The following is a 14,879-nucleotide window of genomic DNA, read 5'->3' on the forward strand; positions in this document are numbered from 1 at the left end:
CATTTTCAGCAAATTGTCCTCTTCCTGGGCCCCCATGTCCATCCTTGTCCCTCTCTGCGCTTCCCTCCTCCTCCATCCATAGCCAGCAATCCTCCTCCCCTCCATTTCCAGCAATTTGTCCTCTCCCTGGGCCCCCATGTCCATCCTTGTCCCTCTCTGCCCTTCCCTCCTCCTCCATCCATAGCCAGCAATCCTCCTCCCCTCCATTTCCAGCAATTTGTCCTCTCCCTGGGCCCCCATGTCCATCCTTGTCCCTCTCTGCCCTTCCCTCCTCCATCCATAGCCAGCAATCCTCCTCTCTCCCCTCCCCTCCATTTCCAGCAATTTGTCCTCTCCCTGGGCCCCCATGTCCATCCTTGTTCCTCTCTGCCCTTCCCTGCTGCATCCATAGCTAACAATCCTCCTCTCTCCCCTCCCCTTCCAGCAATTTGTCCTCTCCCTGGGCCCTGCTGCTGCCCTCCCATCCATGCCTCTCTGCCCTCCCATCCATGCCTGTCAGCAATTCTCTCCCCTGCTCTGCCCTCTCCCCTCCTGTCCAGTGATTTCTTCTCTCTCCCTGCCCTGCATCCATACATGGCCAACAATTCTCCTCTCCCCTGCCCTCCCCCCTACATGTGGCAGGCTGCAGCGTTTTTGCGAGGCAGCTCTGGCTCTCCCTCCTTCCTTCCTTGGTTCCCGCTCTGGCTCCCCGATCAGCAGCCCCCCCCCCCCCGCGTGTTTTAAGCTTTACGCGATGTCAATCAATGAAGAACGCACACCAGACTCGTTTCCAGCTTCTCTCTTCACACAGTGTCCCGCCCTCGCGGGAACCGGAAATGCATCATCGCTGACGCTGAAGGCGGGACACTGTGTGAAGAGAGAAGCTGGAAACGAGTCTGGTGTGCGTTCTTCATTGATTGACATCGCGTAAAGGTTAAAACACGCGGGGGGGGGGGGGGGGGGGGGGGGCTGCTGATCGGGGAGCCAGAGCGTGAACTAAGGAAGGAAGGAGGGAGAGCTAGAGCTGCCTCGCAAAAGCGCTACGCTTGTGAGGGCAGCAGGGACGTCCGAAGTCGACGATTGGGCTGGGGGGTGAGGGTAAGCACCGCGGTGGCGCCCTCCAGAGGTGGGCGCCCCCCTGCGGCGCTTACCTCGCTTACCGCATCGGCACGGCCCTGACTTCTTCCTTAGAGTGCTAAAAAGTGTCCACCTCTGTGTGGTCTTCCAAGAAAAAACACACATCACAAACAAAAAGGATTCACAGACACATGCAGCATACAGTCAACTCTATTAAAAAAGCAAAACAACACCTCTTTCCCCCCCCCCCCAGAAAAAACAAAAACCCAACTTTAAGCACTAATCTGACCCTTTATAGCCATGTCTGGTGCTTTTCATACCTCTCTCCTGGAGTCACCTATCTGGTCAAATTCTCAGGATTACCACTATATACATGAGATTTACAAATATTGGTGATCACTGTATAGAAATATGTATAATTGTGATAATCCTGAAAATTTGACCCGATAGCTATGTTTCCAGGAGAGGCAGGAAAAGCACTGGCCTAGTCACTACATCGACAGCCCTTTGGCTAATAGCAATACATTCCAGTTTCCTTCAGATCCTAATACGTGCTTGGCTAGTAAGTGTTGCTTTTGCCCAATGGCTGGGCTCCCTATAGGAGCTGTACTACCTACCCCTGCACTTTTCCCAGCCTGAGAAGTGGGAGTAGACTCTACAGAGTTAACGCCTTCAATGACTGGGCATGGCAGAACTGTTGGGTGGGTGTCACCAGCACACTAAATGCGCTAAGCTAGAAATGAAGAATGCTGAGCCTTAGGAAATTTCTGCATTTAACATATCGTTGCGATAACGGTTAGAAGGCCAAGTGTAGTGCAATTGCCTACAAACAATATCGGGAATAATTGACGCCAACTTGTATGGCGAGAGTCACGGCCCTGTTCAATCCAGCTATCCTCCATCATTCCATGTACTGAAGGCTCCATTTATCTGCCTTGCAAATTCCTCCACACTGTGTTAAGCCAGTACCCTACACTGCTGCTTGCCTGTGCCGATCGACAAAATAGGATCCATAGCACCTGGATCAGCTGAGCACCATTCTACCTGGTGGCACCAGTACTCCTCAAACACAACCGGGTCAATGAAACCCAAAACCACTTTTCCAAAGAGGGCCATATTCACCTTGGATGCTCAGTGGAGTTAAAGACTCCTGTTGAGCCTTTTAGCAGCTACTCCTTGGACAGCACCTTACTCAGCGCCAGTGTCCACCCGTGATCAGCCCCCCCCCCCCATAAGCTCAGAATATAACTACACAACATTCTGCATTGTTATTGAATACACTGCCGCCATCCCTTTATGCAAAGTCAGCTTGACAAATTCAAAGCTGCCCTCCAAACTCATTTAGCCTTGTATTCTCAGATCAGCTCCGTCCACAGTGTGAGCTGGTGAACACAGCAACTAGTTACTATTTACTGTGTTTTCTTTTTCTCTCCTCTTCCCTTTTTAATATCTACAGTGGTGGAAATAAGTATTTGATCCCTTGCTGATTTTGTAAGTTTGCCCACTGACAAAGACATGAGCAGCCCATAATTGAAGGGTAGGTTATTGGTAACAGTGAGAGATAGCACATCACAAATTAAATCCGGAAAATCACATTGTGGAAAGTATATGAATTTATTTGCATTCTGCAGAGGGAAATAAGTATTTGATCCCCCACCAACCAGTAAGAGATCTGGCCCCTACAGACCAGGTAGATGCTCCAAATCAACTCGTTACCTGCATGACAGACAGCTGTCGGCAATGGTCACCTGTATGAAAGACACCTGTCCACAGACTCAGTGAATCAGTCAGACTCTAACCTCTACAAAATGGCCAAGAGCAAGGAGCTGTCTAAGGATGTCAGGGACAAGATCATACACCTGCACAAGGCTGGAATGGGCTACAAAACCATCAGTAAGACGCTGGGCGAGAAGGAGACAACTGTTGGTGCCATAGTAAGAAAATGGAAGAAGTACAAAATGACTGTCAATCGACAAAGATCTGGGGCTCCACGCAAAATCTCACCTCGTGGGGTATCCTTGATCATGAGGAAGGTTAGAAATCAGCCTACAACTACAAGGGGGGAACTTGTCAATGATCTCAAGGCAGCTGGGACCACTGTCACCACGAAAACCATTGGTAACACATTACGACATAACGGATTGCAATCCTGCAGTGCCCGCAAGGTCCCCCTGCTCCGGAAGGCACATGTGACGGCCCGTCTGAAGTTTGCCAGTGAACACCTGGATGATGCCGAGAGTGATTGGGAGAAGGTGCTGTGGTCAGATGAGACAAAAATTGAGCTCTTTGGCATGAACTCAACTCGCCGTGTTTGGAGGAAGAGAAATGCTGCCTATGACCCAAAGAACACCGTCCCCACTGTCAAGCATGGAGGTGGAAATGTTATGTTTTGGGGGTGTTTCTCTGCTAAGGGCACAGGACTACTTCACCGCATCAATGGGAGAATGGATGGGGCCATGTACCGTACAATTCTGAGTGACAACCTCCTTCCCTCCGCCAGGGCCTTAAAAATGGGTCGTGGCTGGGTCTTCCAGCACGACAATGACCCAAAACATACAGCCAAGGCAACAAAGGAGTGGCTCAGGAAGAAGCACATTAGGGTCATGGAGTGGCCTAGCCAGTCACCAGACCTTAATCCCATTGAAAACTTATGGAGGGAGCTGAAGCTGCGAGTTGCCAAGCGACAGCCCAGAACTCTTAATGATTTAGAGATGATCTGCAAAGAGGAGTGGACCAAAATTCCTCCTGACATGTGTGCAAACCTCATCATCAACTACAGAAGACGTCTGACCGCTGTGCTTGCCAACAAGGGTTTTGCCACCAAGTATTAGGTCTTGTTTGCCAGAGGGATTAAATACTTATTTCCCTCTGCAGAATGCAAATAAATTCATATACTTTCCACAATGTGATTTTCCGGATTTAATTTGTGATGTGCTATCTCTCACTGTTACCAATAACCTACCCTTCAATTATGGGCTGCTCATGTCTTTGTCAGTGGGCAAACTTACAAAATCAGCAAGGGATCAAATACTTATTTCCACCACTGTATGTCCTTCTCTTCACTCCTGGGATACATGACAGACTTGATCGACCTACCAACTAGAAAAACACATCCGAATCAACACGAACGTACCTAAATCTGCACTACCCAAGCTGCAAAGGACTGAAATACAAATCAACCTACGCATCCAGTTTTTCCTACATTAGCACACAACTGTGGAACGCATTACTAAGAGCCTTGAAAACCATGTATGACCACCTAAACTTCCAGAAAACATTAAAAACTAACCTGTTTAAAAAGGCATACCCTGTCGATCCAACATAAATGCCTGATATCTGCAACACAACCAAACTAAAGTATGTAATGGACATAACACAACTCTTCCGTTATACGATGCCCTAATGTGGCTGTGCCACATGAATTTTATCTTACCACAACATCACTTTGTTATTTGTTCACACCAGAGTCTGCAAACGCCTCTCCGGTACTATGTAAGCCACATTGAGCCTACAAATAAGTGGGAAAATGTGGGATACAAATGTAACAAATAAATAAATAAATATTAACAGAATTCCTGAAACAAGCCCAACACATCAGGCTTCTCCATGCACAAAGGCTACATGCCCAGGCCTGACTACAGCCATTGACCATCACTACTACCCTTATTGACTGTACAGTACAATCCCTTTCTGCCTGCCAGACCAACAGCCCCTCTGGACCACATGGTCCTTCATCCTGCGACCTCACAATCTGCTCCTTCCATGTTGCAATTACTCAGCACACTTTGATCTCAGTAGCCTGATTAACGTGAATCCTTTCTGAATGTTACTGTGGTGGATTGTGCTGTGTTGCTTTCCTTGTCCCAAGCAAAGCCTTAATATGCTATCTATCCACCTTAAGGTCCCCATTACAGGCCTCATGTATCCCTGAAATTTACCTCTGCTATGCAGCTTCATCCTACCACAATACTACATGGGTTGTAAAGGGCAAACACACAACTCCTCCAGTGCCTTCTGCTGGGGAGTCACCAGTACATGGTTAACTCATCTTGCTTGTCCATGGAGGAAATGAGGTTACTTACCTGAACTCAGGGTCTTCTGTGGAGAGTAAGGTAATTCAGCCACATAAACCTCTCCACCTCTTCTCAGATGGAGCCATCTGTAGACTGCACCGAAGCGGAATGGGATGGGCACTGTGGTGGTGGGGTAGCTAGCACATGCTCAGAAAGATCTGGAAAGCCTGGGCTCTAGGAGAGCTAATCTAGAGTGTCTTAACCTAGTATCCACGGAAAACCAATGTTACATACTGTCCTTCTGGCAGAACTATACACTGTCATCTAATGGGTTGACCCTTAACCCTGTTCCTAACCTAGCAACACATTAGGAAGATTCTCAAGTCTGCCGTGGAGGGAGGGAAAAGGGGGAAGAGATGAACCAAAAGCAAATCAGATAGATTCCTGGGTTGCTAAGAATCTTTATGGGATAGTATCCTTGAGTGTGTGTGTGTGGGGGGGGGGGGGGAGGGGGGGGGGTAATAGTGCATGGAAGACACGAGAAGAGCAGGATAGAGATTTTCTACTACTTTTCTAGACTGCAGAGGTCTGCACAGGGATGTAGGAGAAGCCAGCAGACATTCTGGGTAATCATACTCACACGCTCTGTGCAGTTCACATTGGGATTGCCATAGAAGCTGCACTGTCCTTTGAGACAACAGAAAGTTTGCAGATTTGACCAAAGCCTTGAAGGGGGGGAAAAAAAAAAAAGGCAGAAAATCTAAATGGCAAGAAAAGTACACAGACAAAAAGAACACATGGGCCCCATAGAAGTAAACTAAGAACTCAGCCAAGTTCAAATTATGCTTGTGGATTGAAGAGCATGACACCCTTCTGGGGCACCTGAAATCAATGCAATGTAGATTTTCACTTCATGCCAAGGCATTTAGTATGCTTTGCCTCAGGCAGAAGATAAGGGAGACAAGGCCAAAAACACAGACAAAGGGAGACAGATTAGTGCAGTGAAATCCTCATCCTTCTGATGGGTTTCAACAAAGTTAAACACAGGTATACCACCTGCTGTTTAGAATTTGTCTTCACAAATTCATACCATATTGCCAATTCGTTTCCTAGCAGGAACTGTATAAAGCACACTACCAGTCTAATATTCCTATTAATGTGCACTTACCTGACCCCCAGGAGTCCATGGTAGTAAGCAAAGTATATCAAGGAATTCTGATTGCTTTCATAGCTTGTCAAGCCATTTCCAACAGCGATTCCCTGAAATTCAACATCCAATTTCCCAGTGACACCACAGAAAACATCTTTGGACACCATCAGCTAAGTTAAGAAGGTCCATGGGAGAATGGTGGGGTGGGGGGGGGGGGGGGGAGAGGAGCTTTTTACTCTACTACAGATTTCCTATAGGATCTTTACTGCACCGTCCTGGATCCTGTGGTGAACTCTTACCTTTAAGTTGATGCTCGAATCCTCAATCACTATTTCAGCAAGGGTCAGGACGTAGACCCCTCCATAGCTCTCGCCAGTGATGAAAAAGTCATTCTTGCTGTATTCTGGGAAGAGGCGAAAGAATTCCTTCAAGGCCAGGTAATTATTCAAGGCAACCTGGGAGAATAAAACAAAACCATGAAATGTACTAGGCCTCCTGATGGACAGACTGACAGGTGAGCATCACGAAGCCATGGTTCAGTTTGGGATGCCTCGCATTCAAAATTGTTATTAAGAGGGTGGAAGTAATTAGAGGCTGACCAAAACTGTCTGAAAGCTTTTGTCCAAAGCTAAAACCTCCAGTGAGAGCCACTGGGAATTGTCAGAGCTTGCAATCTGCATCCCTCTGCTAAACCCACAGTACCCAAGCCAAAATATAATTTAAAATGATGAAAGACCGTATCTTACCACCAAGCAAAAAATAGCCTCCACGCACAGACCACAGCTAATGAAAGCAAACTGAAAGCGAAGGTGCTTTTACATGGCTGACTCTGCACCACACTGGGGATTGACAGCTGATGTCATAGAGAAGCTGATTCCTAATGAATTTATCATCCCAAATTTAGACAGAACTCCTGCTAAAATTTTTGCATCAACAGTTCTTATTTGGAGCAATCAATTTACCATATAAAATGTTATGATCTTGCACACAACTGCAACCCAATGCCTAATACTCACCTCTCAACATAACACGAACAAATTCACCACCATTAACACACCAAAACTGAATCTTCCAATCTCGGACACCCTAAAGATTCTTGGAGTCACCATTGATAGACACCTCACACTTGAGAATCATGTGAAAAACACAAGCAAGAAGATGTTCCACTCAATGTGGAAATTAAAAAGAGTAAGACCTTTCTTCCCAAGGACAGTCTTCCGAAACCTGGTACAATCAATGGTACTTAGCCACTTAGACTATTGCAACGCACTCTATGCTGGCTGCAAAGAACAAATAATCAAGAAACTTCAGACAGCTCAGAACATGGAAGCTAGACTCATATTCGGCAAGACAAAATATGAAAGTGCTACATCCTTACGAGAAAAGCTACACTGGCTCCCTCTTAAAGAACGCATCACGTTCAAAATATGTACTCTAGTTCACAAAATCATCCATGGAGATGCCCCAGCCTACATGTCAGACCTGATAGACCTACCACCCAGGAATGCTAAAAAATCATCCCGCACATTCCTTAATCTTCATTTCCCCAATTGCAAAGGTCTAAAATACAAACTAACGCATGCGTCCACCTTTTCCTACTTGAGCACACAATTCTGGAACGCGCTGCCACGCAACTTAAAAACGATCTATGAATTAACTAACTTCCGCAAACTATTGAAGACCCATCTCTTTAACAAGATATACCACAAAGACCAAAAATGTGAAACCCTCATACTTATATCCAGAATTGTCCTACAATATCTGCTTGTTATACTAATACCTTGTTTTAGCATTATCATGTTACCCAAGATCCTTCTGTAATACTAAATGTCTATTTTCCTATATACTTCCACCATTCATGATGTATTGTAAGCCAAATTGAGCCTGCAAAGAGGTGGGAAAATGTGGGATACAAATTCAATAAATAAAATAAATAATTTGCCCCCCTCCCCCCCACTATCCCTGGAGCTCTAGTGGTGTATTCAGGGCCATTCTCAAAATGGCTGCTATAACTAGGGGCATCGCTCCTACCCCCAACTACACCCCTAGACCATCATGAATTGTAAGATATGGGCAAGAATAAACATTTTGAATTGGTTCTACATCTTGGTTATCCCTCCCTCCTCTTGTCTCATGTACTCTGTGGATTGCAAGATTGATTCTTTCCTATTTTTAAAGGAGCTCCTTTCTTAAATTTATTTAAAAGCTTGATATACTGCTTAGCTAAAAGAAGGTCAAAGCGGTTTACAATAAAATAGATTAAAACACAAAATTTAAGAAAAGAACTCCATTAAAAATAGGAAAGAATCAATCAGCTGTATGGATAGACACATGGAAGAGAGCTTGGCTGATGGATAAGTTGTCTTGGAAATCACAGGCAAGACATGGAACTGCCTAGTAGTTCAGGTTTTTCTTTATGCCAACATTAAATTTGGACAGGCTTGGAACAGATCTGAAAGCACCGACAGGATCTAGGTTGTGCCCTCAAAAAAGGGAGGCAGACTTTAGTGTTTTTAAAGCATGGGAAACTTATAGCTACATGTACTCAAGTGACAGAAAAACAGAGGGGTCCTTTTACTAAGGTGAGCTGAAAAATGGCTTGCGGTACTGTAGGCGCAGGTTTTGGTCGTGCGCCAAACCATTTTCCAGCGCCCCTTTTATTTTTGCTAAAAATGGACGTGCGGCAAAATCAAAATTGACACATGTCCATTTTGGGTCTGTGACCTTATCGCAAGCCTAATGGTAAAGTCTCACGCGGTATCCAGGAGGTAATGACCTACGTGCGTCAAATGCCACTTGACGTGCATCCAAAAATAAAAATTATTTTTCAGCCGTGCGCCAAAAATGAAATTACCGCCACACAGTAACCAGGCGGTAACTCCATTTTGGCACGTGTTGGGCGCTCACGGTAAAAGAGCCCCAGAGAGTCTAGACTGGAGAACCACTCTGCTCCCATTAATTTACCATTTTACTAATTAATGTATTTAGAATGTCTACTGCAGATGTCCCACCATATCAGGACCCTATCTGCATGAAAGATTCCTTGTAAATCAGAATATAGCCCAAACTTTAGTTTAGTCTTCCCATAACTGTCTCAAAAAGATGACTTTTCAGTGTTAGTACTGATCATCTGACCTCTGTATCATTAGTCACATAGTTCTTGTCATCCGAGTAGGAAAATCCAACCCCTGCAGGAGACTCCAGATAAAGAACATTTGCAACCTGTGGACATAAAAGTAAAACATTTCCAGATGCCACAAAGATACTAAGCAACACAGGAAAGTAACCTACAACAGCCTCCCCATATATTTTCTTTATTTTATGACTTGTTACTTTGTCCGATGTTTGTGCCCTGTTTACTAAGCCATGCTGTAGGCAAGCTGTTTTTAGTGTGCGCTAATGCTAGGGACACCCATATGGGTTTCTCTCGCATTGGCACGCGCTAAAAACACTAGTGCATCTTAGTAAAGAGGCCCTTAAGTTTCAAGTTTATTCAAGACTTTCTATCCTGCCCAACAGAACATACCATCTGGGTGACGTACAAACTGGGGGAAGACAAATGGCACTAACCGGAAACAAATGGGTTAAGCGGAACTACAAAATGAATAGGAAAGAGGGGGCAGGGGAAAAACAAACTGGACGGGTTTCAATCATGTTTGCTTCATTGTTCACCACACAGGATATGGGGATATATGATTTTGTAAATAAAATATGGCACAGTGAAGAAAGGTTATACTATCTTTATATCATTCCCACATGTTTGGTAAGGGAGGGAAGGAAGGCGAGATCTTGACGTACCATGTTCCAGGAATAGGGATTGTACTCCAGAGAGCTACCATCTGGCTGAATCTGGAAGTGAAGAGAGTCACAGTTATAGTCGCGCTAAAAAACTGAAAAAGATTCAGGGTAGAAAATCCTTAAATGGCACAACACTGTTCATACAGAACGTATCCTATACGGGATTTCAAAATCCCTTCAACCTATAGGGCCAAAACAGTATTCAAACACACATGCTATCACGGGATCGATGAAAGGTGAGAGCTTGGCCATTTCCTTTCCATCTCTTGGAGGAGACAGCAATGACGGCCTGTCTCCGTAAGAACCTTAACAGAAACAGCATTTCAGAACACTGCAGAGCAGCTTAGACTGGAAGTCGGGCATGAAGAATTCCTCACCAGGAAAGGGCCATGCTCTGTCAGAAGACCATATAAGGAGCTGCAGCCAGGTCCCCCGTTCAGCCACAGAACCACAGGGGAAGTGCTAGGATCAACTTGAGACTCCACAAACCTGAAGAAAGAAGAAGGGGGTGAAACATTCTGTACTAGTCATCATTTCTAACTACTAGAACCAGACCTGCCACTTACCACTCCTGCACAGGAACAGAACAGGAGCCAGAGACTGCAATGGTTACAATGGAAAGCACGTGGAAGGGAGCCACGCTAGAGAGATTAAAGTTTCAAGTAAAATAGCTAAGTGGTTTACAGTAGTAACAGGGTTAAAAGTACCATGTGCTTGAATGGTCAGTGGTCACATGATCCAAGATGGCGGTAAGCTGCTAGGTCGCGTTGACTCAAGCTCCTAACATGCCGAAACGAAGAGGAAGAATAGCGGGTAGGGCTTCCCCGTTACCACCCTCCTTACCTGGTCCGATGGATCGCTACTTGAGACCGCAAGGAGCCCATAATGGAAGCGGGTTGCAACCAGGTGTAAGCGCCGGCGAAACGGAGACTTCGGCGCTCTCTGGACTTGAAGTTACTCTTAGCCCCGCTGAACGCACACCTCCTCCCCAGCCGATTGGCGCCAGTTCCTTCTTCCTGGATTCGACAGGGTCTACTCCCATTGAGGTTAGGGGCCCAGAAGAAAAACGCCGAATCGAAGCCTCTTTTGCGACCGAGGAGGGACTGGAGATCAGTTTGCCCGTGGAATCGTTGCAAACTGAGGGGAGAGAAGCTGAGGGGCGAAGTGAGGACGCTGATCTGCCTGTGAGGTTTGAATTACCAGTAGAGTTTATGACTAAACCTAAAGATGTTACACTAGAGGCTTTGTGGGACTTGGTTTCCAATCTTGGTCAAGTTTTTCTTAAGCAGATCAATGACCTTCAACCTAAAGTGAAATCTTTGGAAAGTAACTTAGGTGTACAAGATCAACAGATTAAAGACTTAAATGGTAAAATAGTTAACCTGGATCAGAGACTTCTGAAGATTGAAACCTTACAACCTATTATGGTGAAAGACTTGACTAGTCTTAGAGACAAAATGGAAATTTTTGAAAATTACACTAAAAATCATAATCTTAGATTTACTAATTTTCCTCGACTTCAGAATGTAACTCCAATAGATATGTTGAAACGCTATATGCGTGAAAATTTATTAATTCCGGAACAGAATCTGCCTCCAATGTCTATGGTTTACTACATTCCTGGGAAAGGAACCCCGGTACCTGAAGCCCCGATTGATATTTCCTTGTTACTTGAAACTTCTGATACTGAATTGGCGACTGCGGCCACGTTAGTCGCCACAGTGGTATTATTACCAGATAAGAATTTGCTCTTTCGTTTGTTTTTCCGTAATAAAGATAAACCCTTTTTGGGTTTAAAAGTTTTACTTTTTCCTGATGTCTCTAAGGAGACTCGCCGACGAAGGAAACAATTCTTACTTCTTAGGCCTGAGGTGTTGCACTTGGGGGGTACTTTTTTTTTAAGGTACCCCTGCAAGTGCATAATAAGGTTTAAAGAAAGAAAATATGTATTTACACAGCCGTCGCATGTGTCTTCGCTTATAACCTCAGTGAAAATGGAAAAACGTTAACAATATTTGTGCTCTTCTTAGCAGCTTTTGTATAATCTTTATCAATTCCTTATACTTTGTCTCCATAATTTTCCTGAAATCTTGGATCACATTTATGGACTTGAGTATAAATTTTCCTTAGTGAAGGTTTACTTTCACGTTTTTTCTTTTTTCCTTTTTTTTTTTATTATTATTATTTTACAATATTGTAAATTACTGTATACTATACCTGAACAAGAAATGTCTTGTAATATAATGGAAAAAGTTAATAAATATAAATTAAAAAAAAAAAAAGTACCATGTGCTTGTGATTACTTTCAACAGCCAGTCAGAATACATTTCATCAGGCATCTGGGTCCTTATTTAAGGCATTTAAAGCTCTTGGGGGGTCCTTTCACTAAGCTGCATTAGGCACTAAATGCACGTGTAACCACGGGACGCACTCAGGCATCCTGTGGTAAGTGCTCAACACGCAGGCACTAACCACACACTTAACTATTTTTAATTCTGAGGGAGTGTGTCGGGGGAGGGGGTGCAGACTGGGCATTCCAGTGTAAATCAGCTAGCACAGCTATATTACCAGGTGCTAAACGGTTAGTGCAGGAATAGTGTGAAAGCCCTACAAAACGGGTGGTGGTAAGTGCAGAAAAAGCTAATTTGGTTGCGTGCTAATGGCAACATTTAGCACATGGCCATTAACACAGAAAAAGGCCATTTTTACGGCTGCAATAAAAATGGCCTTAGCACCACAGGAAAAGCTGCCACTTTTTACTACAGCTTAGTAGAAGGACCCCTTAGTTCCTGGTTAGCCTCATCTCCTAAAAGCCACAAAACAACCTCCTGGACCCTCACGACACATTGTTCTGTATCATGAAGGGTTGGTGTGATCCTCCCACATTATAAGGACATAAGAGTTGACGTACTGGGACAGACCAAAGTCCATCAAGCCCAGCATCCTGTTTCCAATAGTGACCAATCCAGGTTACAAGTACATGGCAAGATCCCAAAACAGTACAATACATTTTATGTTGCTTATCCCAGAAATAAGCAGTTGATTTTCCCCAGTGCCATCCTAACAATGGCTTATTGACTTTTCTTTTAGGAAGTTATCCAAACCTTTTTTAAACCCCGCTAACTGGTTTTACCACATTCTCTGGCAACAAATTCCAGGAGTTTAATTACACACTGTTGCCCTCATGATCAAAACCAAACGCTGGCGCTAGAGGCTGTTAGCGCCATACTAGCGCCGGCGTTTGCTACCGCCCTATGATTAGAGCCCTCGAGCGTGTGAAACAACGCGCTTGAGGGCTCTTTGCGCAAGTAGCATGCAAATGCATGCTAAACAGGGCTCAGTGCATTCATCCCCAATGATCAGCGACCAGCACGCCAAAGATTGGGTTGCTGGCTGTGGCAAACCCTACGCCAGCTCCGAGCTGGCGTTAGGGTTTGCCGATCATTGGGGAGGAATGGTGAGCCCTGTCCAGCATGCAGGTGCATGCTGGCAGGCCCCCGTTCCCCCCCCCCCCCCAAAGCAAACCTGCCAACAGGGGGCTGGAAGTCCGGTGGACCTCCAGTCCCCCCGACGATCCCACCCCCCCCAGGTTCAGGGAGGGATGGAGATCCGGTGGGTCTCCAGCCCCCCCCCCCCCCAAACCCCAGAAAATGGTCCCTGGTGGTCTAGTGGCCACCGGCAAAACCCCCTCCCACCCGGCGTTGTCTCACCAATCCCTGGTGGTCTAGCGTAAAAGCCAACCCCCTCCCGGCCCCCTTACCTTAGTTGGAGGGGGGACGCAGCCTGCCTCCCTCCTCTTCCTTGGGTTGACGACACAGCAAAATGGCAGCACCCAGCCCCGCCCAGTGCATCCTGGGATGCGCTGGGCAGGGCTACAGACCATGTAAGGGAGCAATTCCACTGGACCTCCAGCCCCCATTGCTCGGGCCTCGGGGCAGGGTGTTTGACAGGGGTAGTCTGACGGGCCAGGTGTTTGACAGGTTTGGGCTTTTGACAGCCCAGACCTGTCAAACAAGTGCGGAAGGATTGTGCTGAGCGCATGCTCAGGCACAATTTGCCCGCACTTCTACGCGATGATCAGAGATAATTGTGCTGCTTAAATTTGCATACATTATCTCTGATCATCGGTGCGGTAAAGCCCCGCGCTATTTTACAGCGCTGTTTGGAACAGCGCGGGGCTTTTGATCATGTTTGAATAAATATTTTCGCCAACTTGTAAAAATATTGATCTGGCTGAATACATAAACTGTGCAAACCACAGAAACATTTAAAAATGATATTCCACCCTCAAATATACACCACCTCTTTCATCACAATAGAATAACCCAGTTATCCTGCTATTAAAGCAAACCAGGCATTCTATTCTATTATTCACATGATCTAGCAGAGTAATTGCACCCCACTGGCCTTCTCCCTTAGCAATGAAGAGTCAGGAAAGACTCCCACGTGTCACAGTCTCATTTGGCGTCTTGGTTAAGCACCACAAAGAGGTCTGTCTTACGCACACTCTGGAAAGTGAAAAGGCAGTACACCACTATGTGTGTTTCAGCACAACGGAAGTGCAACGAAAGGAGAATACCATCAGAGCTTGCAAAGAATTACTGCCAACTTTACCAATATCAAGACTTTGCCCAATGGAGGCAGCTAAGAGTATGACCCCCAGTCCCACACATGTATTTATTTATGTTGATTTATATACCGTGTCTTATTGCAACTGCAAAACAGAACGGTTTACATATATATAAAAAAAAATTAGTATATACAAATAAACAAACATAGGAATTCCATTCATGACAGGAAAGCACAGCAACCAGAATAAACTACATAATAAAATCAGTACAAATTAAAAATCTAATATACAG

General features: G+C 45.3%; 1 protein-coding gene across 2 annotated transcripts in view; it reads right to left on the reverse strand.

Annotated features, from left to right (window-relative positions):
* LOC115475946 (lysosomal protective protein-like) overlaps positions 1-14,879 on the reverse strand; it is a 65,130-nt gene that overhangs the window by 44,834 nt on the left and 5,417 nt on the right. For both annotated transcript variants that reach the window (XM_030212028.1, XM_030212027.1), the window contains exons 3-8: positions 10,395-10,506; positions 10,018-10,068; positions 9,355-9,441; positions 6,519-6,674; positions 6,238-6,329; positions 5,710-5,794 (exon numbers count right to left, since the gene is read on the reverse strand). In XM_030212028.1, coding sequence (XP_030067888.1) covers positions 5,710-5,794; positions 6,238-6,329; positions 6,519-6,674; positions 9,355-9,441; positions 10,018-10,068; positions 10,395-10,506 — 583 coding nt within the window. The remainder of the gene's footprint in view (positions 1-5,709; positions 5,795-6,237; positions 6,330-6,518; positions 6,675-9,354; positions 9,442-10,017; positions 10,069-10,394; positions 10,507-14,879) is intronic.

This window comes from Microcaecilia unicolor, chromosome 8 (assembly GCF_901765095.1).
Source record: "Microcaecilia unicolor chromosome 8, aMicUni1.1, whole genome shotgun sequence".
Lineage (NCBI taxonomy): Eukaryota > Metazoa > Chordata > Amphibia > Gymnophiona > Siphonopidae > Microcaecilia > Microcaecilia unicolor.